We start from the raw sequence: 26,163 nt of genomic DNA on the forward strand, positions 1-26,163 counted from the left end.
GCCCCCACACCAGACTCGAACACACAAACCCTGAGATCATGACCTGAGCCCTAACCAAGAGTCCGATGCCTAACCGACTGAGCCCTCAGGGACACCATCTAAGTCTCCTTTAAGCACTCTTGAAATTAACACTCTGCAATGGCTTTGCAGTCACAGTTCTGTAACCGGCCAGGAAAGCCTAGAGCCCAGGCTCTGCACCCCTCTGGCACTCACCTCTTCCCCTCTCTCCCTGGCTCTCTGTGCTTCTTCAACTGTCTCCAGTGAGCCTAGCTCCTGCCACCCGAGCCAGTCCCCTGCCTGGAATGGCCAAAAGACTTTACCGATCTGAGATGAACTTTTATTTGCTCAGACAAGACTTCCTTCCCTGTCCACGTTGATGAGGGTGCCCTTCTTGTTGGTGGCTTCACCACAATTATGATTAAAGATTTAAAATCTGTGAGGGGGCAGTTAAACATCTGCTTTTACTCTTTAGTCTATAAATTTCACTTGGGCACAACAGCCTCTACCTTGTTGCTCTTTGTGGTCTGAATGCCTACTTAGATCACAACAGGCACTCACAGCATTGTAGCACCAAGAGTAAGAGCTCAGTACAGTCAAGATTCTGAATTTTAGAAAACTGCTAATTTGGGGGAAATATCTGCAAGCTTCAGTTCCTTAATCTATAGAGAAGGGATGATAAAAGTACCACTTTTATAAGACTATCATGAAGATTAAACATACATGTATACTGATTAGACTGTTAGTTACACGTGGAAAAGTCTCCATGTATTTGAAGGGTGTGTAGGTGATGATTTTATGTCAAGTCGTAAACTTCCTCTCTGGTTTTTTTCCCCCTGCACTCCTAGGATCTCCTATGTGTTTTATTACAGGGAAAGAATACACCAGTTTGGCCAAAAAATGGATACGATTCTTGTGACAGCTGTGGTGTCTAATGCAGATTCTAAACACATGTTTTGATTTATGCTTTGTCCCTTGCAAATTTCAGTTATGTGACTCAGCATGTGTAAGTGCAGTCATTTTCTGGGACACTGACAGTATGGAATCAGGATATGCCAGTCTGAGATGCCATAGTCACCAAAGAGGTGCCTTTCTATGCAGCCTCCTGGCACTGTGCCAGCCACCCTTTCCCATTCTATACCCTCCCCTTTACATATGACAAGAAATTCTTGAGAAATGAGTCTTAGCCAAAATATATTAAATTGCGTGTCTTGAAAGTACCCCTGTTCCTATAGGACCTACTCCAGTGCTTGGAGGACAGAGAAGGTACTCCTAACCATTCAGCAACTATTTATTGCGTATTGGTTCTGTGTAAGCACAATGAGACAAATCCACTGTCGTTGGGCAGTTGGGCTCCTGCCCAAGTTCATTTGGAAACCAAATTAATCTCCACATTCTCTGTGCCTTTTACTTTCTGTGAATACCCCCAAGGCTGTCTTTACAACTCACGTCGTTCTCTTCCTCCTCTGGGATGTCTTCTCTGTCCTCAGCTTTCTATGATCGTTCCTGTCTTTGAGGTTCAATAACACTGTGCCCCACCATTCATGTGGCGCTTAGGGTCTGTGACGGTACGCCGTCAACCTCCATGTACACGTGATTATATCCACACCGTGGAGGCATACGGAAGTGCTCTTGGGAATTAGAATAACCAGTGAGCTATTTGCCATTTGACCTTGGGTACCTTAGTTAATTATTTCTGGTACTGATCTCCTTCATGTGCAAAATGGGCATACTAATATCTAAGTCATAAACTATTATGTGGATAGATGAGATAATGTGTGTCTTGTTCAGTAATGTCTTGTCACATAGCAGGGAATCAATAAATATTAATCCTCATCCCCATGTACACACTCAGTACCTCCCCCCCCCATAGTACTGGATAGTACACGTCAGATAAAATAATAGATATCATTTAATTGACTGTGTGAATAAATGGAGAATAATTGATTAACAAATACGATTATGCTGGTCATACTGCACCATGAGACAGTACTGGCTCTTGTACTGGACAGCTTTGGGTTCATCCCCCTGCCCCCCAAAATCACTCCACGACCTCAGGAAGTTATTAACTTTTCAAACATTGGGACTTCTTATCTGTAAAACAGAGGAAACATGGAGTCTATCTTCAGGGCTATGATGAGAATCCAGTGAGATAACCATACAGAAAACACTGAGCGTAGTGCTTGGCAAAAAATAAGTAGAGATGATTTCTATTAACGTTACTCACATAAATGTATTCAAGTCTCAGGAGGCCAAGGAAAAAGTTCTTGGGATTAAATATGACTTTACACACGCCATTGAATGTCTTGGTATATGTAATTTCTATGCGAATTAAGAATTCTATTTTTCCATATAGGATATGGGTCATGATTGAAAATATTAAGCCATTATCTGTGCCCAACACTTTACAAATAATAACATCTGCTAACCCTTTTCTTTGGAACTGGTATTGAGTTAAAGTCTTTCATGTTCTCTCACAACTCAATAACAGAGGTACTTAACAAGAGCTCCATTTTACAGATGGGCAAAGTGTGGATCAGAGTGATTAGTTAACTTGTCTTTGGACATAATGATAGCAACAGAGCTAGGAACCAAACGTAAAGACTTCAGGGCCCGTGCTGAAGGGCTGTGCTATACAACTCTACTTCATATACAGCTTTTGTCTTCATGATAGCATATGGGTTAGTCAAGAATGAGTGTCTCCATGTTTAAAAAAAAAAAAAGAAAAAAAAGAAGAAGAAATAGCTAGAATTGACGATAAATGACTTCCCCAGGATCACGTAGTTAATCAGTAGTGGTGCTGGCTCTGAACTTCTGTTGACTTATGCTACCATGAGCATTCTCTCCCCAGCAATTGCACGTTACTGTTCGGTCAATAAGAGAAGGGGTAATTATACCTATGAAAGCCCTTTAAATTTTATTTTATTTTATTTTTTTAAGTTTATTTATTGATTTTGAGAGAGAGAGCTCAGGGGAGGGGCAGAGACCGAGGGAGAGAAAGAGAAGCCCCACGCGGGGCTCGAACTCGCGTGCCGTGAGATCACGGACCTGAGCCGAAATCAGGAGTCGGATGCTTAACTGACTGAGCCCCCCAGGCGCCCCATTAGTTTATTTTATTTTTACTGTTGAAGTTCGATTGGCATACGATGGTCTATTAGTTTCAGAGGCACAACATGCTGATTAGATAATCCTGCACATTGTTCAGTGTTCACCGCAGTAGGTGAGTTGCAGCTGGCTCCACAAGATGGCGCCGGGACGATGGACCCCCAAAGGTGTGAAACCGGTCAGCCTCATGAAAGAAAGCTCAGGTGCAGACAGAGGAAAGGCCTCTCCTTACAGGGGACGGCAGCTTCTCAAAATTTCCCATTCTACTAAATACAGACGGAGCAGTGTTTTGTTGAGGCTTGGGTAACTCAGCGTGGCGGGGCAGGGCTTCGCTGACGGGAATTAGATTGCGTAGGGCCAAGTGGATTGGGTAGGGCCAAGAGTATGCTACCGCAAGGGGCTGTAGCTGTGGCACAGCCTGCCAACACACCTGTCAACAGATTTGTCAGACAAATACCAACCAGGCTGGCAAACCTGGCCCTCCTCTCTGCCAGTCTGGTTTTGACTCAGAACTCGGGGAGCCTGTTTTACATACACACCTACGTGCCTGCTCAGTCCTGACATGGTCCGGGTCACCCCCTGCGCCCCCCCACCCCCCTTGCTGGTTCGGCAGCTCCCTCTCTGCACTTCTGGACGCCTAGATTTTTGCTTTAGTTTCTCTGCTTACTTTAAATCTGTACACAATTCTGGCCTTGCCCCCTGTACAAAGCCCCGAGAATCCCCTGACATCAGGAGTCTCCCTGACCGGGCAATCTCGTCGAGGCTTCCTCATCTGTATCTCTAGGGAGATAACACAAGGAAGTGTGAAGAGTTGGATTTTGGATTCAGATGACTCTGGGCTGAAGACCCAGATTTGCTCCTAATTCTTTGATATTTGGCCCGAGCCAGCGTGCACGTCTTCGGAGGCTCTTTAAAATAGGGTGAGCATAGCACCTTTATCCCAGAGATGTGGGCAGGGATAAACGGCTTGGGCCATGCCTTTGATAAATGCCCCAGAAGTTAGTAAGTGCTCAATGATGTTATTACTACCCTCGTTGGCTTGAGATTCCCCGGCATATTTGAAATTCCGTGTAAATCACAGGATGAGGACCATGTTTTCCTGTTTCATGGCCTATCTCCTGCCTCTAACACAGAAGAGGTGCAGGGTACATTTTTGTAAATGAACGCCTTGGAACTTTAAGGGCGTCGTTCGAAAACCTCTTTGGCAAGGATCTCAAAGACACTCCTAGAAGAGTCTAGTCCTCTGAGTTCCCAAGTCCTTGCACAAAGTAGGCTTAAGGTGGAACTGAAAAGTTCCAGGTTAAAAGTGTCTCCCCTCTGGAAGCTACCAGTGTTTGGATTCCTGAGCACGTAATACCAAATCAAACTAAAAATATTAAGTTCACATGATTTATGAGAGTGATAGTGACGTATCTTGAGGCTTCTGCCAAAAACAAATTATAAATTAAAAAAGAATGCTTGTAAATAAAGCACCGAGGACCAGAAAATCCAACCTGATTAGGAAATGCAACGTTGTGATTTAATTTTAATAGAATTCCATTCAGCTTAAGGCAAACAGTGTGGGCAGATCCTGTCGAGGAGAATGAAGATGTGTGTAGGTGTAGAGCCCTTATTTGAATGAAAGGTATGCATTTGATTAGGGAAGCAGAAGCAGATGTAGCTGGAAAAGCAACGTATGGGAAACTCCGAGCTATAGCTAGGGAAGTCAGGATTCGGTGGAATAAAATAAAAAGCAGTAGAGACACGGTAAGTTCTGGTGCAGCGGTATTTCACGGTGAAAACACCCTTGGAGGGAGGAATAGGGAAGATGAATCAGTGGGAAAACTTGTACTTGAAGACGTTAAGGAGGAAGCAGTAAAGCTTTTGCAGAGAAAAGCTGATGCAGTCGGTTAAGCGTCCGACTCTTGATTTTAGCCCAGGTCATGATCCCATGCTTCGTGAAATTGAGCCCCTCATGGGGGTCTGTGCTGACAGAGGGATTCTGTCTCTCCCTCTCTCTCTGCCCTACCCTGAGCTCGCAAGCTCTCTCTCTCTCTTCCCCCTCGCAAAAAAATAAACTTGAAAAAAAAGAAATACCACATTGGATCAGCGTTTTGGAAATACAGTTTTGATCCTAGTTTAGGATTAGACTAACTCATAGATACGCCACTTCAGCTCTCTCTGTGTGTAATACTCACAGCGGAAAGCAGAGGGCTGGATTCCATTAGATTCTTGCAACATACGAACCCTAAGAGACAATTTTAGATAAAACATGGAGGAACTTTAAAATTGTTAATAGTTGTGGTTTTTCTTAATGGCCTTGTTTATGTCGGGTTACACTAGCTATGCATTGGCAGAATGATACAATCTTTAAAAAGAATCTTGACTTTTGCTTCTAGCCACAGCGTCTGGAATTACCATTCTGCCACAAAAAACCAGAACCCTGGAACCCAAGTCATAACAGTTTTGAGACACTGGACATCGGGCCGCACAGGACTGTTATCACTGAAGGGAAGGACACAGATGAGGTATTCTCTATGCAAACCTTACTTTTCTGCCTACTGATCATTTCTAGATCACAGCAAAGGTAGAGGAACTCCAAGAAAGCTCAGTGGGGGTGGGGTAAAGCCACGGATGCCAGGGAGGCCACTGTGGTTGGAGAAGAACATGGGCCAGGTGCTTTGGGATCTGCACGCCCTGGGTTCTGCTCACACAGACCGTCATCCCTGGGGCTTCCTGGAAAACCACTTCCCAGGTGAGGAGGTGACACTCATCAAGAAGATATATGACCACCTGACTCCCCTCCACAGCCTGCCTGGGGCCCCAGGCCGTCTGCATGGTTATCTCTTTGGAAGGCTCACTCTGATGCCCAAGTAGGACAGTCCAGAGCCCGGTAGCCTTTGAGGGGCCCCTCTGATGCCCCCTGGTGCTGGGGCTTCTGCCTGAGCCCCTCCCTGCAGCCACTGGGCAGCTTTTTCACCACCCTGGAGCCCTCTCCCAAGATATGGACCCAATGGAAACAGTAACGCCTTTGGCAACGACAACAACAATAACAACAACAAAGGAAAGAAAGAAAGAAAGAAAGAAAGAAAGAAAGAAAGAAAGAAAGAAAGAAAGGGAAAGGAAAAGAAAAGAAAAGAAAGGAGAAGACAAAAACTCAGTGGTCTAGCTGACTAGTGGAGGCAGAGACTGGAATTCAAGGAGAAGGACAATAAAACCTGTGAGTGCAAGCCAGAGAAAGAGCTTCTGAAATAGAGGATGGCATCTCACGGAGCTCTGGCTGAATAATAATGTGCCCATGCTAAAGGCAGAATCCCACAAGCGTGGACAGAGTAAAACTTTCAGAGAAGGAACAAGTGCCAGGAAACTATAAGCAAGACAGCTTCTAGAGTGCACACAGTACCCGTAGGGATTCATTGAAATTCTCGCAGGCCAGCATGAGAGACCTTTCAGAACACCGCGGGGGTTGGGGGTGGGGGGGACGGGAATTCAGTAGAGACTTCAGAAAATAGACGTGTCAGTGGCAGGGCGGAATTTCCTTAGAGGAGAGATTGCTCTAGACTGGCCCTTAGGTGATGAAAAACAAAAAAAGCGTGTCTCGAAATAATCAGACTTAGCTGCAAACAAACTGACTGCCAAAAAATTCCTAACCCCATCTAAAAGAATAAAAGTTAGCACTCAGTGCCTGGCAATCCAATAGCCTGGCATCCAATAGCAAATGATTCAGCATGCAATAAGGCAGGAAAATATAACCCACAGCCAGGAGAGAATCATTCCATAAAACAAACTTATAAAAGGAAAGATAATTGCGTGAACAGAAAGTATGTTGAAATAGGTCCTGAATGATGCTTACTGTGTTCCAGGATTTAAAGGAAAACATAAAAAGGGGTGCCTGGGTGGCTCAGTCGGTCGAGTGTCTGACTTCGGCTCAGGTCATGATCTCACAGTTCATGAGTTTGAGCCCCCCGTAGGACTCTGTGCTGACAGCTCAGAGCCTGGAGCCTGCTTCACATTTTGTGTCTCCCTCTCTCTCTGCTCCTGCCCTGCTCATGCTCCGTCTCTCTCTCCCTCTAAAAAAATAAATAAACATTAAAATAAAGAGAAAGACATAAAATAAAGAAAGGAAAAACAGAAGATATAAAAGAGACCCAAATGGGATATCTACAGATGGAGAATAATAGTCTCCAAAATAGACAATGCACCAGCCAGGATTATGGCAGACTAGACACTGTGTAAGAGAGAATTTGTGGGTATGAGGACACCCACAGACACTATTTGAAATGAAGCACACAGAGGGAGGACGCTGGGGAAAAAGCACAGCTTCACTGACTTGTGGGTCAACAGCAGGTGTCTAACATACAAATTAGACACCCAGGTAAGTGAAGGTACCAACGATACTCGGACAAATGATGAACAAAACGTTTCTAAATTTGATGAAAACTGTAAATCTGCAGATCCACGAAGCCAGTTGAATTCCAAGCAGAATACACAACAAAACCACCTCAAAGTTCAAGGAACTCAAATTGCCAACACTCCATTGGTAAAAAGAAAATCTTAAAGCAGACAAAGAGGAAAAAAAGACAGTCCAAAGACACGAATATAAGACATCACAGACTTATCAGCAACTGCATGCCAGAAGGTAATGAACAGCATTGAAAAGGACCAAGGGAGTAAGAGCAAATTAGGAAGCACGTCAGTCTAAGGTTCTCTTGTCCGAAAAAAACAAGTCTTTTAGAAATGAAGGCAAAATGCCTTCACTGATCAGCCCAGCCGGAGACTCTGGGGGCCTCTCAAACTTTTCCCAAGGATATACACCCACCATTTCTCTCCCTCTCTCCCCGGGGGGGGGGGAGGGTGAGGCCCCCAGGGACATACAAGTCAAAACCATGATGAGATATGCTCAACTCCTGTTGGTGGCTATAACAAAAGCAATACTAATAACAAAACAAAACAAAACAAAAGAGAAGTGTTGGCCAGGATGTGGAGAAATTGGCCCCTAACACATTGCTTGTGGGAATATAAAGTGGCACAACCTCTGTAGAAAACGGTATGGAAGTTCCTCAAAAAATTAAAAACAGAACTACTGTATGACCCAGCAATCACACTTCTGGTATCTATTCAAAAGCATTGACATTAGGGTCTTGAAAAGATACACAGACGTCCATGGTCATCCCGATAGTATTCACAATAGCTAAGGTATGGAAACAACTTAAATGTCCGTTGACAGGTGAATGGGCACAGAAGACGGACTTCATACGTAGATATAATGGCGTATAATTCAGCCTAAATGATGGCAAAACAAAGACTCTTTCAGACAAACACTGAGAATCCATCACTAGCAGATAGACCTGCCGAACAAATTTGAAGGAAGTTCACCAGAACAAGAAAAATAAGGAAACTCTGTCAGCCCAGAGCCCGACGCGGGGCTTGAACACATGAGCCGTGAGATCATGACCTGAGTCAAAGTCGGACGCTCAACCGACTGAGCCACCCAGGCGCCCCTCAAGCTTTTAACCAAAGAGACAAAACGATAGTCACAATAATAATAATAATAACGATTTGTTATTACCATTAATAGTAGTTTACTATTGCTGATAAGAAATTTCCACAAACTTGGTGGTTTCAAAGAATATGCATTTATTTTGTCACTCTGGCTGTGGGTCTGGGTATGGCACAGCTAGTCCCCTGCAGCTCAGGGTGTCTCCCGGGGCTGCAAATGAGGGGTGGCCAGCCTTCTCTCTCAACTGGAAGATTTACTGGGGGATTCGCGGGCTTTTGAGTTCATCCAGGATGTAGATGTAATTGATCTCACAGCTGTATGATTGAGAATCTGGTTGTTTGCTGGTTATCTGCTATAGGCACAGATCCTAGAGGTCGTGTAGGCTTCCTCCACATATCTGTCCTCTTCATCAAACCAACAAGGGAGATCTCTTCTGCAGTCTACTTGATGGATTCTCCTATAATATGATGCAATCAGGAGTTGACGTCCTTTGCCATAAACGTGATCCAAACAAGGGTGTGACGCCATTACCTTTGCCAATTCTGTTGGCCAGAACCAAGTCTCAAGGGCGTCCCACACTCAAGGGGAGAGGGTTACACCAACACACCGGCACTAGGAGGCGAAAATCATTGGAGCGGTCACCTTAGGGTCTGGGCGCCACAGTATTATTTTAAGAATCCACTTGCTTAGAGAAAGGGAAGTTATTTAATTTTGCAAACATCCGTCCATCAGTCTAATAAGGTCTTGGTAAATTTCCTGCGGTGCGTCCTGTCCGAGGTAAAAATCCACATGATTGTAGTGTGGAATCAACTTATAGTAAATAAGCCTGGGAATTTGGGGCAGTAAATTCTCAACGTCCTTGAGGTCAGCCACACGGTCGTGTCCTCCGCTCCACACAGCTGTGGGCACTTGCATCTTGGTCACGTTGTACAAGGGAGGTGTGAGCTAAGTATGATTAGAGACGGAGAGAAAAAACCAGATTTCGCAGAAAACCACATCGGGGGAGTAACCTTATCGATTGTTAAGCAAGTTCTTCAAATGCTAAAAGTATGCAGTTAGAATGCACTTAATGATTTCCAAACATTAAAATGTTAGAAGGGCTCGAGAGCACTTCTGTGCAATGGTATGAACTGTGAATAAAGAAAAAAATAACCGTGATATTTCTGATTTGCACGTTGGGGAAAATAGGAAAGAATCCTCGAGGAAGGGGGCTCTTATTTCTATGGGGGACCATCTTTCTTTCTTTAAAAAAACTTTTTTTAAGTACATTTATTTTGAGTAGGGGGGATGGTCAGAGAGAGAGAGAGAGAGAGAGAATCCCAAGCAGGCTCCATACTGTCAGCACAAAGCCTGACATGAGACTCGATTCCATGAACCATGAGATCATGACCTGAGCTGAAATCAAGAGTTGGTTGTTTAACTGTCTGAACCACCCAAGGCACCCTTATGGGTGACCATCTTTCTAGTAGGGCTTGGCACTCGGAGTATGTCCTTTTGAAACAATATATGTGTGTGTGTGTGTATATATATATATATACACACACACATATATATACGTATAGGATAAATGTAAATACCTCTTCTCTGGTGCAGAAATCTGGGCTTGGGGGGATTATTGACACTTGAGCAGACTCTTTGGGGAGCATTGAGACCAATGGATGAAAACAGTTGAAGTATGACGTGAACAAGGAGCCAGCCTGTTCCAGAGAACGTGATGTCTTTTCCCTTCTCTCTGCGATCCAACAAATCCCATCCCCCAGCTCCTCAGTGGCCCCGGATGACCCGGCCTGGCCAATCAGTCCTTCATCCCTCTGGCCTCAGTGACTGGATGAGAGATGGGCACGTGGCTAAAACCAGGCCAGAGTTCTCTCTGGAACTTTCTGCCAGTGCTCCTGAGAAAAATACTGGCTTTTTCTTCGGGTTTGTGGTGGAAAGAACGATACGAGTTGAGCACACGCAGTCACAATCTTACTATTTTTGAAATAGCCTGAGAAGGGAAAGAGCATTTGTGAGCAGAACTGGGAGAGAGAGGGAGGGGCGCAGGGAGAAGGAGAGCCGGAGGACAGCGTTCCGGTTCCCAGCCATTGTGAGTTGATCACCACCCTGTTCAGTACAGTAAAGCAGTAAATAGATTTTTTTAAACCTAATGTCGCACTGTCTCCTGCCATGCACAACTGAGAGAATACGGACTGCCACCATATTCCAGGGACCGAATTGTGTTTTCCCCAAATTTGGATGTTGAAACCTTAACCTCTAATTTGACTGTATGAGGAAGTAAGGCTGTTAGGAGGTAATTGGGGTTAAATGCAGTCATAAGGGCCAGGTCCTAATTAAGTAGGACTGGCAGTCTATAGGAAGGGGAAGAGAGAGATCTCTCTCTCTCTCTCCAAGCGCACTCGCAGAAGAAAGGGTGCGTGAGCACATGGCAAGAAGGTGACTGTCTACAAGCCAGAAAGGGGCTCCTCCCCAGAGCCCCACCAGCTGGACACTGACCTTGGACATCCAGCTTCCAGAATGTGAGAAATAGATTTCTGTGGTTTAAGCCACTCAGTCTATGGTCATTCTTCTTCTTCTTCTTCTTCTTCTTTTTTTTTTTTATGGCATCCTGAGCAGATTTCTACACTGTGGCTAACAATTTTTGGCAGCAAGGTTAGGAAGAAAAGGTAACGTGGACAAAGACGCAGATCCTTGGGAAACTGTAACCTTGGCCAGGGAGAGGTTTCCTAAATTAGTAATGTACCTGATGACTTGGGGGGGGCTGACTTGGGGACTGTGCACCTTCAGTTCTCTTGGCAGGGCGATATACAAGCAGAGATCACAGGCTCGATCATTACAGAAGTTACTGTTAGTCGATGGGTTGGTGTCCGGGTCTTAGAGTTACTGAATATCTTAAGTATGTCGCCTGTCCCCTGTCTTGCTGGGAGACCGTGGCCCTGGGCTTAGGAGCAAGTGATAAAGGAGGAGGTGAGAAGGCAGCGACAAGGCAGGGAGGCCAGTGAGCACAGATCAGGGCTCACAGTGGTGCTTTAAGGGCTGGGGAGAGCCCGCGCAACGCCCCAAAGGCCAAGAGCAAACTGGGGCAAGAGGAGGCATGCTTTTCCCGACTCTGGGTTTCTCAGCGGGATAATACAAAGCATAAATACTTAGATGCAAAGATGGAGAAAGTTAAAGAGTAGAAAGACAGCTGTAAATATTAGCAAGCTTCATGGCAGGAGAGTGGGGTTGAGGAGCCCCTGAAATCAGAACACATTTACCGCAACGATTTAGGATGCTGTGAAGGATGAAAGGAAGCTCAGAAGAAGGCAGAGCCAAAAATGAATATGCAAATCAGGATGCAAATGAGACATGCTGACTTTGGGCCAAGATTTTTTTTTACTTAGTAATGAAGGTTTGGTGATTACACTGATAATTATGCCCGTCTTATTTATGGTCATTGCTCATAGTTGTGACAAAGGTTATTGCTTTTTACACATACATGTTGTTCACCCTCAGCTTGTTTGGGGTTTTCCATTTCTTTCCCAAGGTCCCGAGCAACTGATTCGTATGTAAACTTGAATCACCATGTATCCTGAAGATGGGAAAGATCATCCCTGTGACACAGCTCTCATCCAAGTTGACGTTTAACTCTCACAAGGTAAACTCATCATCCAAGACTCTTTCCTTTTAGCAACTATCTACTCTTGCTAGGGTAAGAAATTGGTTACTTACAAGACAAATTGGGACTTTGACATAGTATGTGGGTCTGTGTGTGGCAAGCAGCCTAGGAGAAAACTATAGCAGTTTGGGAGGAAAATCAGATTCTTCACTCCAGCTGAAATTACGTATCTTCTCTATCGCAGTTACTACGGTGGCACTGAAAATCTGCTTTTTTGAAAAATTTCCAAATTTCCATACCCCTTATTTGAAAAACGCATGTATCTTTGATGGCCACTTGTGTAACCTGAGTTCCCTCTATCAGCAGGAAGCCAAAATCATGTATGGATTTTCTTATAAACACTGGGAAAAATAACAACAAATAAAACACCACGTATTTCCATTCAATAGAGAACTTTGGTTTCAAAAGTTTTCATAGATTATGTCAAGAAATATCTTGACATACCACTCTCTGGCAGATATCAGTACTTCTTCCTAAAAGCGATATTTCTGTCTAGTATATCTTTAATGAGATATATATATATATATATATATATATATACACACACACACACACACACATATATATATACATATATATATATACACACACATATGTTAAATGAGCAGTAATTGTCATCCCAAAGAACTAATAGGGCAGTGTTAGTTCATTTTATAATAGATGGGTAAGAAATGAGAGCATATGTTCCAGAAACAAAGATTACATATCTTTAATTCTCCTTTTAAAATATGGTCTTGGGGTGCTTGGGCAGCTCAATCACTTAAGTGCCTGACTCTTGATTTCGGCACAGGTCACGATCTCATGGCTTGTGAGTTCGAACCCAAAGTCCGGCTTTGCGCTGACAGTGTGGAGCCTGCTTGGGATTCTCTTTCCATCTCTCACTCTGCCTCTCTCTCTCTCTGTCTCTCTCTCTCTCTCAAAATAAATAAATAAATGTTAAGAAAAACATGGTTTTAATTAAGTGCTGAGAGTGTCTACTTTTTTTGATGTTTATTTATTTATTTTGAGAGAGAGAGAGAGAGAGAGAGAGAGAACTGGGGAGGGGCAGAAAGAGAAAGAGAGAATTCCAAGCTGCTACCTCGGGGCCCGACATAGGGTTCCATCTCACGAACTGTTAGATCATGACCTGAGCTGAAAGAGTTGAACGCTTAGTCGACTGAGCAACCCAGGTACCCCAAGAGTTTCTATTTTTTGAGAAGGAATAAGTAGGGCTATAAAATCCAGGAACCCCTGAGTCATATCCTGGTTCATTACTAAGCTAAATAATTTTGACAATTTACCTAACCTCTCTGAGCCTCTGCAAACGTGGAGGCAACATATTTACCTTGTAAGGTCATTGTAAGGATCAAAACTAATATGGAAACATTAAATTTTTTTTTACAAAAGGGGCACCTGGGTGGCTCAGTCAGTTGAAGGTCCGACTTTGGCCGTGGTCATGATCTCATGGTTCGTGGGTTCGAGCCCCGTGTCGGGCTCTGTGCTGACGGCTCAGAGCCTAGATCCTGCTTCAGATTCTGTGTGTGTGTGTCTCTCTCTCTGCCCCTCCCAGCTGTCTCTCTCTCAAAATATAAAACATCAAAAAATTTAGAAATAATGGTATGGAACATTGTAAGAAACCAATAAGTGGAATCTGATCTATATAAAATACGTGGCACGGTGTTGGAACCTAGCAGGTACTTAGTGAGTGGAGACTGATGACCACGGTCATCCATGTACCTGGTGAAAGTGCATCATGTTCTCATCAGGGTTTCCCCAGTCAAAAGCTTGGAACAGACCAGAATTAGCAGCCTATGATAAAATAGAAATAAAAACACATTACGATGATATAAGAAAACAACACGCATTTAAAGACTGTAAACAGAGGCACACCTGGATGGCTCAGTCAGTTGAGGGTCCGACTTCAGCTCAGGTCATGGTCTCATGGTTCGTGTGTTCAAGTCCCAAGCCGGGCTTTGGGCTGACAGCTCAGAGCCTGGAACCTGCTTTGGATTCTGTCTCCCTCTCTCTCTGCCCCCGCTCCCCACACACACTCTCTCTCTCTGTCCCAAAAAATTTATAAACATTAAAATAAATAAAGACAGTAAACAGAAAATATACAAAGAGGATGACATTACATCCCACTCTTTAGGCACAAGAGCTAAAGTCCAGTAAAGATTAATAAGCCGGATAATAAGACTGATACGAGCCGATAGAGTAATTCACAGAACTGACTGACCGTCTTTTACTCTCCTCTATACCTCTCCAGTGAAAATTCTCAGATAGCAATGTGTTTATTTTTTTAAGTTTATTTGTTTATTGAGAGGGAGAGGGAGGGAGAGAATGAGTAGGGGAGGGGCAGAGAGAGAGAGAGAATCCCAAGCAGGCTCTGTGCTGTCAGCACAGACCCCGACACGGGGTTGGAACTCATGAACTGTGAGATCATGACCATGACCTGAGCTGAAACCAAGTCAGACGCGGAACCGACTGCACCACCGAGGCCCCCTGACGACAATGTCTTCGGGTGTTATAACACTCTACAGAGGAACGTCTACAAGGATGCTGCAATTGAATGATTCTTGACCATCTTAAGCTTCAGGAATTGTCATAATTTTTTTGAAAGAGGCACCAGCTGTTCATCGACATTGAAAAGTGACTGATGTTTTCCTACACAGCTGTGTCCGGTATCCCTGTCAGGGTGTCGTCACTACATTCCCTGTTCTTGAACACTTTTTGTTGCTCCTGAAGGGAACGTGCACGCAGGGTAGCTTCAGCGCTTCCCGTGTGAGGGGCTCTGTCCCCCCAGCAGCCAGCCGTGTCGTCAGGAGCGGGGCCACATGCTGAGTGTCTGAGACACCGGGCACGCCACTTGGACATTTTCATGTTCAGACTTCTGTTACGAGAATGGAAACGGTCATACACCTGCACGCCTGGGGCTTCCTTCTTCTGTGACTTGCCACCCTGGACCGAGGAAGGAGGTCACGTTCACGTTCACTTCACACGTTCCAGTAGGCGATTCTCAGTCTGTCCCATGGTTTTTGTTTTTGTTTTTTTTCCTGAACTTGAATCTCAGAGATTTTTTTCACACTCATTGATTTAATCCTGATGCTTCGTTTAAAATTATTCCCATCATGCTCTCTATTGACAGAGGCGGTCCGCCGCGGTCGGTTTTCAGCAATGGGAAGCAGCAGCGTGGGCTCCTTAGGTACCTGGGTTCTAGCAGCAAACAGACCTGGTCTCAGTCCAGGCTTAACGGATTATTGAATGTGTCATCCACGGCAAGTTACGTATCTCCCCTAGTTCCCGTCTGTGAAATGGGAATGATGACATTCTCCTCATAGTGAAGATTCAACTGGGTGATGCATTAAACAGGATGCTAGGGTGTAGCACCTAGAAATGCTCAACAAACCTCTTTTTACTAACATTACTACTCTCGTCATTGTCGTCACCCTTGCCGTAGCCGTCCGCATAACTTATGACCAAGTGTCTCACCTCATCCCCCTCCCCACCCCCCCTGACTTATTTCTGTCCTCAAGAGGACTTTCTGCCACAGGAGAAGAGATCTTTTTAAGAGCAGTGAGCTGTGAGACACGTAAGGGACAGGCCAGGACATTTGTGGCATAAGGGGTATCGATGCCTTCGTGGAAAGACTGTTAAGAGAATTCAGTGAGACCGAAGGAAATCACACGTACGAACAGCAAGGACACATAGTAAGTGCTCAGGGAAAGTGAAATTGGACTTGTGTTACCCACCACAGACCCTCTCTGTCTCCTCACCGGGGGGAGACATTCTGTCCTGAGCATCTTTCTTCCGGCAGGAACTTGAGGGCTTATCTCCTGGGCGTGGAACTCTTCAAAGGAGTTCAGAAGTCCTCAACTAGTGTTTCAGGCTATCTACAGCAGTGATTCTCAACCGTAAAGCACGGAGCAAACTTATCGGGGTGGAGGTGAAAGTGTAAACTCGTAGGGATCTCGGATATGTCAAAACTTTGGGAAGACCCTTCTCTCTCCCCCCTCCCCCCATACACACACACACACACACACACACACACACACACACTCATCACACTTGGTTCAGAAAGCTGGGCCAATTGAATATGACTTCTCCCTGAACTTGCTGAATATTGAGCAATACGGTAGCACACACACAAATTTAAACTGAGAGTGAAAACAGAAACTGTTAATCTATTTTCATCTCTATCTCATCCTTAACTTGCGCAGAGTAGAGCATTATTTCCACACTCTGAAATGGTCCATTCGCCAATAGGAGGATGCGCAGATCTTTCCGGAATAGCTTCTATCGTGTTATATAAAGTTCTGTTAGAACTGATGGTTTCCCAAAAGAGGAAGTACAAACCTTCCCTAGAAAAGGCAGCTGGGAGTAATCCAAAAATCAGAGTTCAGTCCGAATAGGTGGGAACCAGGCCCAAACACCAGAAACCGAGGACACAGAGAACAGAAGAGAGAACGGGGAATGAACACGAGTTGATGCTGATTTCGGAAGCATCCACCTGACAGAGGCAGGTGCCTGAAAAACCCCGCGATGGGCTCTGGGAATCCTCCTCAGGGCTCTCGGGGCGATGTGTGTGCATCAGACCAGGAGTAGGGAGCACGTACCTGGGCCCAGTGCAGCATGGTCTGCACAGATGTTCCCGCAGAGCTCTGTGCCAAATAAACATCCAAGCGACTCTGCAAAGTGGAAATTATTTCTCACCGGGAGGCTAATCATTTGACCACACCGCAAGTAAACTTGAATATTCTCTTTCTCTCTCTGGGGAATGAACATGGACCATGCCCTCTTTAAGAACTTTCTCCTCCCGTAGCTCTGTTCTGTCCTGTACAGTTTTCATAAAGCCCACAGAGGCCATCCCGCCGGTCAAAGACACGAACATGCCTTTTCTCTCCCGCCTCACCTCAGATGGCCCAAGAGTACAGGGGGGTTGAGGGTGTGAGAGCCCTAGTGACCTTCGTCACCCTGTGTTAAGTCCCAAAGGACATTCTGAGAGAGTTGTTCATCGTGAGACATTGAGAAAAGATCTAAATGTTTCCTTTGCCTTCTGATTTTAAAAACATAGTGAGTATTCCACAGGGTTCTCTGAAAGTTTGTGGAACATAATCCATCCAGGATTGTAACCTCCACTGACATTTAGACTTTTTTTCTGGATTAAAAAAAAAACAAAACTTGATAGTTTTCATTGCCATTTTTTTTTTTTTTTTACATTTTAGTATACAAAACGGTTATTTTGCCACCAAAGTGAGCACAGAAAGAGCATGGAGCTTTTAAAAAAAACACTACCCCTCATGAGCTAGCCAAACCTACTGAATCAATATCAAAATCTCCAGGGTTGACTCCTGGACATGTGTATTCCTTCAAAGTTCCACAAACTCTACTCAGACATCCCAGGATATCCTCCACTAAAATAGACATCCTTGCAGAGATTCCATAGGCCGGCCCCCAACAGTTAAAAAAAAGGGGGGGAGCAATTTGACTGTATAAATGTACAACGAGGGCCCTCAGTGAATGTTCTAGAGGGTCCTGTTAGGAAGTCTTCCTCTGGCAAACTCTTAAGCCATGTCGGGAAGATGCTTTTGAAATTATCCCTCTTGTGTTTGCTTACAGCTCCTTGCCAGCTCTGCCTACATGATAGGCTACCATCTAAGTGGTAGGCACGTGCAATCCCCTCGGTAAACGGAGAAAACAGAAAAGGAGTGTGAAAAGGCAGGGGTTAAGGCATGCTTTGCATAAACGGCTATTTATACATCTTGTCTGAAAGCAAGAAAAGTGTTTAATCAGTGCTCTCCAGTAACAGAGGGAGACTAGGCTCTGGGCGGAAATCTGTGAGATAGTCGGAGACCATTTTCAACTATGTCCTGCTTCTGGTTTCAAAGATACCTCCTCTCTGGCTGGGGAGTGAACAGTAGCTTTCTGTCTTCCACCTCCCCCCTAGTCAGCTCATGGTGACTAAAGAAGAAAAGGATTTCAGCTGGAGAGGACTCCCCAAGAAACCCAACTGATCCCTCTCAGTGTCCCTTCAACTGTGAATCTGTAGCTATCATTGGAAAGCCATCCCTTAATCCCAATGGATTAAAGAAGTCAGTGGTTCACAAAATGACTATTTCTAGATCACCCATGAAAGTGGAAAATTGGTTTAAAAATTACAGATGCCTGGGCATACTGAAATTCTACTTCAGTAGGTCTGAGATAGGCAGACCTCAGGCACAGCGAGATAAATTTCAAAACCATAGTCTTCATGTCAGTGGAGGACCTTTCCAATGGCGGCGCTTTGGCCAACAGCAAGGGTTGGTGAGAATGTTCAGTGGCAAAGCCTTCTCAAATCCTCCTACTAAAGCAGGTGGAACCGCCTCCCGCCCCCCAGCTTCAGTTGGAAGCCATCAACATATAATTTCAAATCAGGAGACAAAAAGGAGACCTTGAGATGTGGCTTTCGCGCAATTCAGAGCACATTCTCCTCTTCTCTGTGCAACAAAATAATTGCTTTTCTGGATCCGACTACTTACACGTACCATGTTTAAGTTTTTTGGGTCAAATCCACTCAAAGCAAACAGGAAGTTGCTGCAGAGATGACGGAATAGCTTCCGGTTGCATACCTTGGTGGCAATGAATTGGTCAAAAAAGGTATGAGGGTAGAACATCTTGTCACCAAATAACGCCTGCAAGATCAATTTGAGATGCCATCAGATTTCATGGATGTGGATGTCAAAAGTGGAAAGTGAGTGGTCATTCAGCCAAGGACCGGACAGAGGTGATATCTGCTCAGTGCTAGTCCTCAGTAAAATGGAAAGGCCTGGTAAATTTTGTTTTTGGTTCTCCCAACCCACCTTTGTGGTCTTCTCAACACATCTCATGATTCCCTTTCCCAAGGTCCTCTACTTGGGGTGTTTTTCAGAATGCCCTCTGAGAAATTAGCCACTGTAGGAAATTGATAAGGCTTTGGAGTCACAGATACCTTGGTTTGATTCTGGACTCTGTCTTTGCACCTTAAGGAAGTATTTAATTTCTATTATCCTGAACTTTCTCGATGATAAAATAAAAAATTAACATGCTATGTTGTAAAGGACTGTTGTCAAGATAATAAGTCATGTTTAAAAGGTACCTACTGAATCTTCTAGAACCTAGTAAACATTCCCCAAACAATAGCTATTATTACAAGTAGTGAATGATATAGACTTAATGAGCCATTCCTTCCAGAATCTTTTAGTAAACACTTCCAGAGGCAAAACTTAACCCCCCTAAAATGAATCTTTACTAGTGAAATTTCAGGCAATGGTGCCAGTGAGTTGAACTTACTTTTTGAACTCTAGGAATCCCTTCAAATTAGAACATACATTCATATCAAACTCCTGTGCATATAAGACGAATCTTACCTTTGCTTCACAAAAACTAGTTTTATAATCTTAGGATAATAAACTAGATATGAGGATGAAAAAGTATCTTTTAATTCTTTTGGAAACATCCATTTACAGTAAAAAAAAAAACAAAACAAAAAACAACCAAAACAAAACAAACCTCGCTTATCTTTTCCTTGGAATCCTTTATTGACTGGTGATTACAACAATCAATTAGATTAGATTAGAACAATAATAACTAGCATTTATTTTTATTGCATTAGTGCACGATAAGATCTTAGGCTATCTTTGGTAAACTCGATCCGGTGAATTCCTCCTGGGTAGAGTTGGTTGAATTCTGAATTTGAAAAGTGGTTATTTTATATGATCAAGGGTAATCTTCATTTAATGGAATATTTGATATCCCATGGAATATTAATGAATCTATGACACACAGTGACTTTATCTACCCCTTCCTATGGGAGAGGGGGAGGGAGGAAGGGAAAAAAAAAAGAGGCTATAATTGTTAAGCTAGTTCAAATCATATTTCTTTAGGTCGGGAAGGCAATAATTAACCATGGCAGACATTATCTAATTCATTCTGGCCTCTTATTCATTTTGTCTCAATCACTGGGACACTTGAACAATATATTAGATAATTTATTAAGCCACTTATCAAATTGTAACTCTTCCTGTGTAACTGTCTACATGGTAATTAGTAGTAGCCACAGACACATAGAGAGAACTTTTTTTTGTTTTGTTTTTAAAGAATGGCTTCTTTAAAAAAAAAAAAAGACTTTATTTTTAAGTAATATCTACACCCGGGGCACCCGGGTGGGCTCGGTCGGTTAAGCATCCGACTCTTGATTTTGCTCAGTCGTGCTCTCACATTTGTGAGTTCAAGCCCCGCATTGGGCTCTGTGCTGACAACGACTCTCTCTCCCTCTCTATCTGCCCCTTCCCTGCTTGCTCTCTATTTCTCAATCAAAATAAAGAAAAATAAACTTAAAACAAAGTAATGTGTACACATGGGGCTCAAACTTAAATCCTGAGATCAAGAGTCACGCGTTCTACCGACTGAGCCAGCCAGGTGCCCCTGAACTTACCTCTGAAAAGAACATTTTCATCTATTCTGTTCTCAAGTGCAATAATCTAAATGGAGTGGCTGGCACATGAATAAGTAGTGAAGGTAGGAAGCAGGGTCTGGTTTTCACCAGTGAACATTTTTCTTTTTCTTTTTAACATTAAAAAAAAATTTTATAGTGTATTTGTTTATCTGGAGAGAGACAGCAACAGTGCGACCAGTGCAGAGCCCAGTGGGGAGCTCAAACTCACAAAACCCGATCGCGACCCGAGCTGAAATTAAGAGTCCACTGCTTACCCGACTGAGCCACCCAGGCCTCCCCTAACATTTTTCGTTTTCAACGACCAATATCTTCATCATCCACCCTTGGCAGAAACTCCGTATGAAAAGGAAGTACCAGTTCAGAGAAGTGAGCAACCGTGGAAGCATGATCTGAAGAAAGAGGTTAGGGGCACCTGGGTGACTCAGTCGGCTAAGCGTCTGACTCTTGATTTCACCTCAAGTCATGATGTCCCGGTTTGTGAGATGGAGACCCAAGTCGGGCTGTGCGCAGACAGCGTGGAGCCTGCTTGGGATTCTCTCTCTCTCTGACCCTCCCCCATTCACATGCACTCTCTCTCTCTCTCCCTCTCTGTGTCTCAAAATTAAATAAACATTCAAAAAGAAGAAGAAAGAGGTTCCATCTGCCATAAAAGACCCTTGTTCTTTATTCTGACAGCTGGTATTTCCAAATACTGGGTGAATTAGCATGGCAGTCGCTGACTTTACCTCTACACCCATGCAGGAGTGACTCAGCAAAACGGTCATATATTTACCCAGGGACAAATAACTGCTCCTTCCCCCTAACCTAAAAAGAGAGGAGAGTAACGCAGGCCAGCCAGCCACATAGCGCCCATTTGTATAGCGTGGTAAACGTGGCTTGTAGAATGTAATTCCAAGTTCATTCTGGAGGGGGCGTGTGTGTCCCATAACAGCACAAGATTCTTCAATTTGCTCTTTCGGTAACTGGGTGAATTTAAAAAGGCACCATTTCTTTTGGGTACATGGCTCCATGCCAGGTCACATGACTTGCCAAGCTGACCATGGGCTGGATGCAGCTGTCCGTGGCTTGCTGAGCGGGGCACCCTAAGGACCCCGGACTGACTTCTTCAGGCTGGCATTGAAAAGGTGGGGGAAATAACTACACAGAAGAAAGAGCACCCACCATCGATGACCTGGTCAGATCTGGGTTCAATTTCTGGTTCTGTGACCCACTAGCTGGGTCATTCGGGACAGGCTGCGTAGCCTCTTTGAGCCTCACAGTTTTCTTTTAAGAAACGAAGACAATACTAACAATGCTCACTGTTTAAACAACATGTAAGGAGCAAAGGGTCAAAGCAAGCAAGATACAAGAACACGTAAATACCCAGGGACCAGACAAGGGGCGGGAGCGAAGGAGGGGATAAACAACTGGCAAACAGGAAATCTGAAACGCCAAGTGCTGTGGCTTTGAATCCAAAATAAACTCAATGAATACTACTAGATAATATCTAGTGAATACCTGCTGTAGGCCTGGTACTATGCTTAAACATGTATCATCTCAGTGAATTTCCCAAACAACTTGACAAATTTTTACCCATTTTTTTACTCATTCATCCATGCATGCGTGCATTCATTCATTCACTTTCAACTTTATTGAGGAATAATTGATGCCATAAGACACTAAATATCTTATAAATGAAAGTTTGTACACTTTGACCTACATTTCCCCATTTCTCCTTCCTCCAGCCCCTCGTAGCCACCGTTCTATTCCCCTTTTCTAGGAAATTGGCTTTTTAATATCAGATTTTACATATAAGTGATTCAGTACAGTATTTGTTTTTCTCTGTCTGGCTTATTTCATTTGGTGTTATGCCCCCCAGTTTCACCCATGTTGCAAATGGCTGTATTTCCTTACTTTCTTTTGGCTCTTTAATACTCTTTAAAATTTTCCCATTTTCATTTGTTGACAAATCTCTACACTGTTTTCCCTAAGGGTTATACTAATTTACATTTCCACCAGCAGTGTATAAGGGCTCCCTTTTCTCAACATCCTTGCCAACATTTGTTATTTCTTGTCTTTTTGACAATAGCCATTCTAGAGGTGACTGGGTGGCTCAGTTGGTTAAGTGCCTTACTCGATTTCAGCTCAGGTCATTAGCTCAGGCTTCATGAGTTCAAGACCCGCATCTGGCTCTTGGTTGGTAGCTTGGAGCCTGCTTGGAATTCTGTTTCCTTGTCTCTCTGCCCCTCCCTCGCTCATGATCTCTCTCTCTCTCTCTCTCTCTCTCAAAAATAAATAAACATTAAAAAAGATAATAGCCATTCTAACAGGTAGGAGGTAATACTCCATTGTGGTTTTGATTTGCATTCCCTGATGGTGAGTGATGTTGAACATCTTTCCATGCACCTATTGGCCATTTGCATGCCTTCTTTGGGAAAATGCCCTTTTAAAAATTGGATTACTTGCTCTTCTGCTATTGAATTGTATGAGCTTTTTATATATTTTGGTTATTAATCCCTTATCAGATACATGGTTTGCAAATATTTTCTCCTATTCTGTAGGTGGCATTTTCAACATATTGAAATGTTCCCTTTGCTGTGCAGAAGCTTTTTAGTTAGTCCCATTTGTTTATTTTTGCCTTTATTGCCTGTTCTTTTGCTGTCTTATCCAGAAAATCATTGGCCAAGACCAAGGTCAAGGAGCGTTTTCCCTATGTTGTCTTCTAGGAGCTTTATGATTTCAAGTCTTAAATGTAAGTTTTTAATCCATTTCAAGTTAATTTTTGTGAGTGGTATAACGTAAGGGTTCAGCCTCATTCTTTTGCACGTGGCTATCCAGTTATCCAAACACCATGTACTGAAGAGACCATCTTTCCCCCACTGTGTCCATAGCACCCTTGTCAAAATTTAGTTGACAATAGGAGTGGGTTTCCTTCTGGATCCCTAACACACTGCTTTATGTACCTGTTTTTATGCTAGTACAATACTGTTTTTATTACTATAGCTTTGCAATATAGTTTGAACTCAGGAAGTGTGATGCCTTCACTTTAGTTCTACTTTCATAAGATTGGTTGGGCTATTTGGGGTCTTTGTATTTCCACACAAATTTTAGGATAGGGTTTTTTTTTTTTCTATTTCTGTGAAAAATACCATTGGAATTTTGATAGGGACTGCACCGAATCTACAATTCACTTTGGGCTGTATGGACACATTAATGGTATTAATCCTTCCAATTTGTGAACATAGGTTATCTTTTCATTTATCTGTGTCTTTCTGGGTTGTATCAATATAGAATTGAATTACCATGGGCTAATTTAATTATTTCTCACAAACCCAAATCTCTGGCTTCCGTAAAGATTATCTGACTTTTATCCGCTTTCACTGAAATCACTGAACACAAGGATCGCTCTTAGCCCTGGGAGAAGCCCATATCAATATGGAAGAGAAAAACACACTAAGCCACATGGACCAATTCACTTCAGCTGAATAACTGATCAGATTAGTTAGCCGTCAGCCAGCACAGAGAATCTGGACTTCAGGATATTGTCCAGATTTTGAGGACTTGACAGACTGAGAATCACTAAAAGCTGGACTTTCAGTGATGGGGGGAAGGTATGGTCTGTGCAAATCATGACAGCAACAAGTAGCTGATATTTATTAAAAGCTTAGAACGTGCAAGTCCTGGTTCTAAGGGATTCACATGTCTGACCTCAATCCTTAAAGCAGCCCTATGCGTGGGAACTATTATGATCCCCCCTTTACAGATGAAGAAAATGATTCCCCAAACATTTCAGGTCTCGGCCAAACTTACCCAGCTAGCTAGGATCCAACCCCATGCCATCTGGCTCCGTGTGGTGATTTTAACTACTACTCCATACTTCTCCTGAAAAACCAAGGGCTGCCAGAGAGAAATTTAACCTACTAGATTAAACAAATCGATTAATCGAATCAACATTTGCTTTATCTGTGATTGAGGAATGACATGGACAGAAGCCTGTAGATGTGGATTTAGACAATAGCGTAGAATGGCATCGGAGTGAGCTCTCTGAACCCTGTTGGTAAAATTACACCACGGTACGTCTCTATCGATAGCTTATATCTGTTATTGTCTCAGAAGTTTATAAAATGCCATTTTGTCTAAGGTTCTCTTCCCTTGAAATCAGCGAAAACGGAGCTCGTTTTAGTTACTACAGATTTAAACCCGGAGGAGCCACATACCTTGACTACTTTTCTGGAAAGAGTTGTTAATTTTTTCATAGGACTTTGGGTGTATTTCACCGTGATGACTGGAGCCAATGCGAAAAATATCTTAATCCTTTTAGCCAGCTCTGGATTTGTAGAGAATGCTATGAAAGCTGGAAGGGAAGAAGACACTAGTTTGTAGGTTTCGAACAAGTTTTCATTCATCGTACATGATAGCAAAAGTAGTCCTATTAAAAAGAACAACAACAGGAACTGAAAAAAACAACAACAACCTAGAGTAAGTACCATCTGTAGGAAGAATTCTCTAAACTTCTCAAGGATGGAATTGACTAATTCAAAATACAGTGACTTTCCTGTCCCTGGAGAATTTAAGTCTACTGGTAGAGAGTGTTGCAGAAAGGGTTCAAACACCCACTGTGGGGCATACCTAGGTAAACCCTGAGGGCCATTCTCCTTTGGCCACGCTCCTTAACACTAGACGACATTGGGCTATGATTGTGGCTTCCCATTCAGTAGCTGGGTGGAGATTTGAGCACGTTACCTCCCCACGCAAGTCTCCGCTTTCCCAATCTGCAAATGTGGAAAACAGGATCCTTCGCGGATGAATCTTTTGAAGGTTAAATTACGTATGCATAAAACTGTTAAATTACGTATGCATAAAAATTATGTATGCAAAAAACGTATGCATATTATTTGGCATTCTCACCATTAAAAAAGGATTTCCAAATTCAACCATTTGTAACACACGGATGATAGCGATCTCAAATGTTTGTAAGTTGCATGAGAGGTGTGAGGAAGATGCATCGCCTAGCACAGGCGTGGAAAGACCTACTTTACGCCAGAAACCTGACTGGGATCCAGATACAGAAAAGAGCCTGGTGGAATGGTGTTGGTATTGTTGAGGCGTCTAGCTAATGGGGATCAGGGAAGGGAGCGAGGTGCCTCGTGGCATTGCCCACACGGCCTCAGTGCCTCTCGGAACTGCAAAAAACACTGATGGTGACATTTCATCCCCACGATCTGTAATTCTCTGCTTTCTTTTTGGTGTCCTCATTAGACTGCAAGCTCTTTAAGGGAAAGATGCATATGATTTTTGTCTCTGTCTCCGCAGCATCTAAACCGGTGTGACAAATGTGTGTGGTATACACAAATGAATAATTCTCTCTCCCTCGGGATTAGCTATCAATCTCCAACAATCTCCAAATTCAACGGGGGGGGGGGGGGGGGCAGCCTGTGTGTGTGTGTGTGTGTGTGTGTGTGTGTGTGCATCCCTGTTGTCATCCTTGTTTTAGTTACT

General features: G+C 43.5%; 1 protein-coding gene and 1 long non-coding RNA gene across 2 annotated transcripts in view; one reads left to right on the forward strand and one right to left on the reverse strand.

Annotated features, from left to right (window-relative positions):
• The first annotated feature begins 4,695 nt into the window (after positions 1-4,695).
• LOC128312593 (uncharacterized) lies at positions 4,696-26,078 on the forward strand. The gene is made up of 4 exons (XR_008292076.1): positions 4,696-4,848; positions 5,481-5,609; positions 12,105-12,215; positions 17,832-26,078. It is a non-coding gene; the product is annotated as an uncharacterized LOC128312593 (long non-coding RNA).
• The window catches only part of LIPK (lipase family member K), a 28,489-nt gene continuing 11,024 nt past the window's right edge, over positions 8,699-26,163 (reverse strand). The window contains exons 5-9 of the mRNA XM_015079064.3: positions 24,882-25,018; positions 18,737-18,883; positions 16,829-16,900; positions 13,953-14,024; positions 8,699-9,526 (exon numbers count right to left, since the gene is read on the reverse strand). Of these exons, the coding sequence (XP_014934550.1) occupies positions 9,287-9,526; positions 13,953-14,024; positions 16,829-16,900; positions 18,737-18,883; positions 24,882-25,018 (668 nt within the window). The 3' untranslated portion in view covers positions 8,699-9,286. The remainder of the gene's footprint in view (positions 9,527-13,952; positions 14,025-16,828; positions 16,901-18,736; positions 18,884-24,881; positions 25,019-26,163) is intronic.

This window comes from Acinonyx jubatus, chromosome D2 (assembly GCF_027475565.1).
Source record: "Acinonyx jubatus isolate Ajub_Pintada_27869175 chromosome D2, VMU_Ajub_asm_v1.0, whole genome shotgun sequence".
Classification (NCBI taxonomy): domain Eukaryota; kingdom Metazoa; phylum Chordata; class Mammalia; order Carnivora; family Felidae; genus Acinonyx; species Acinonyx jubatus.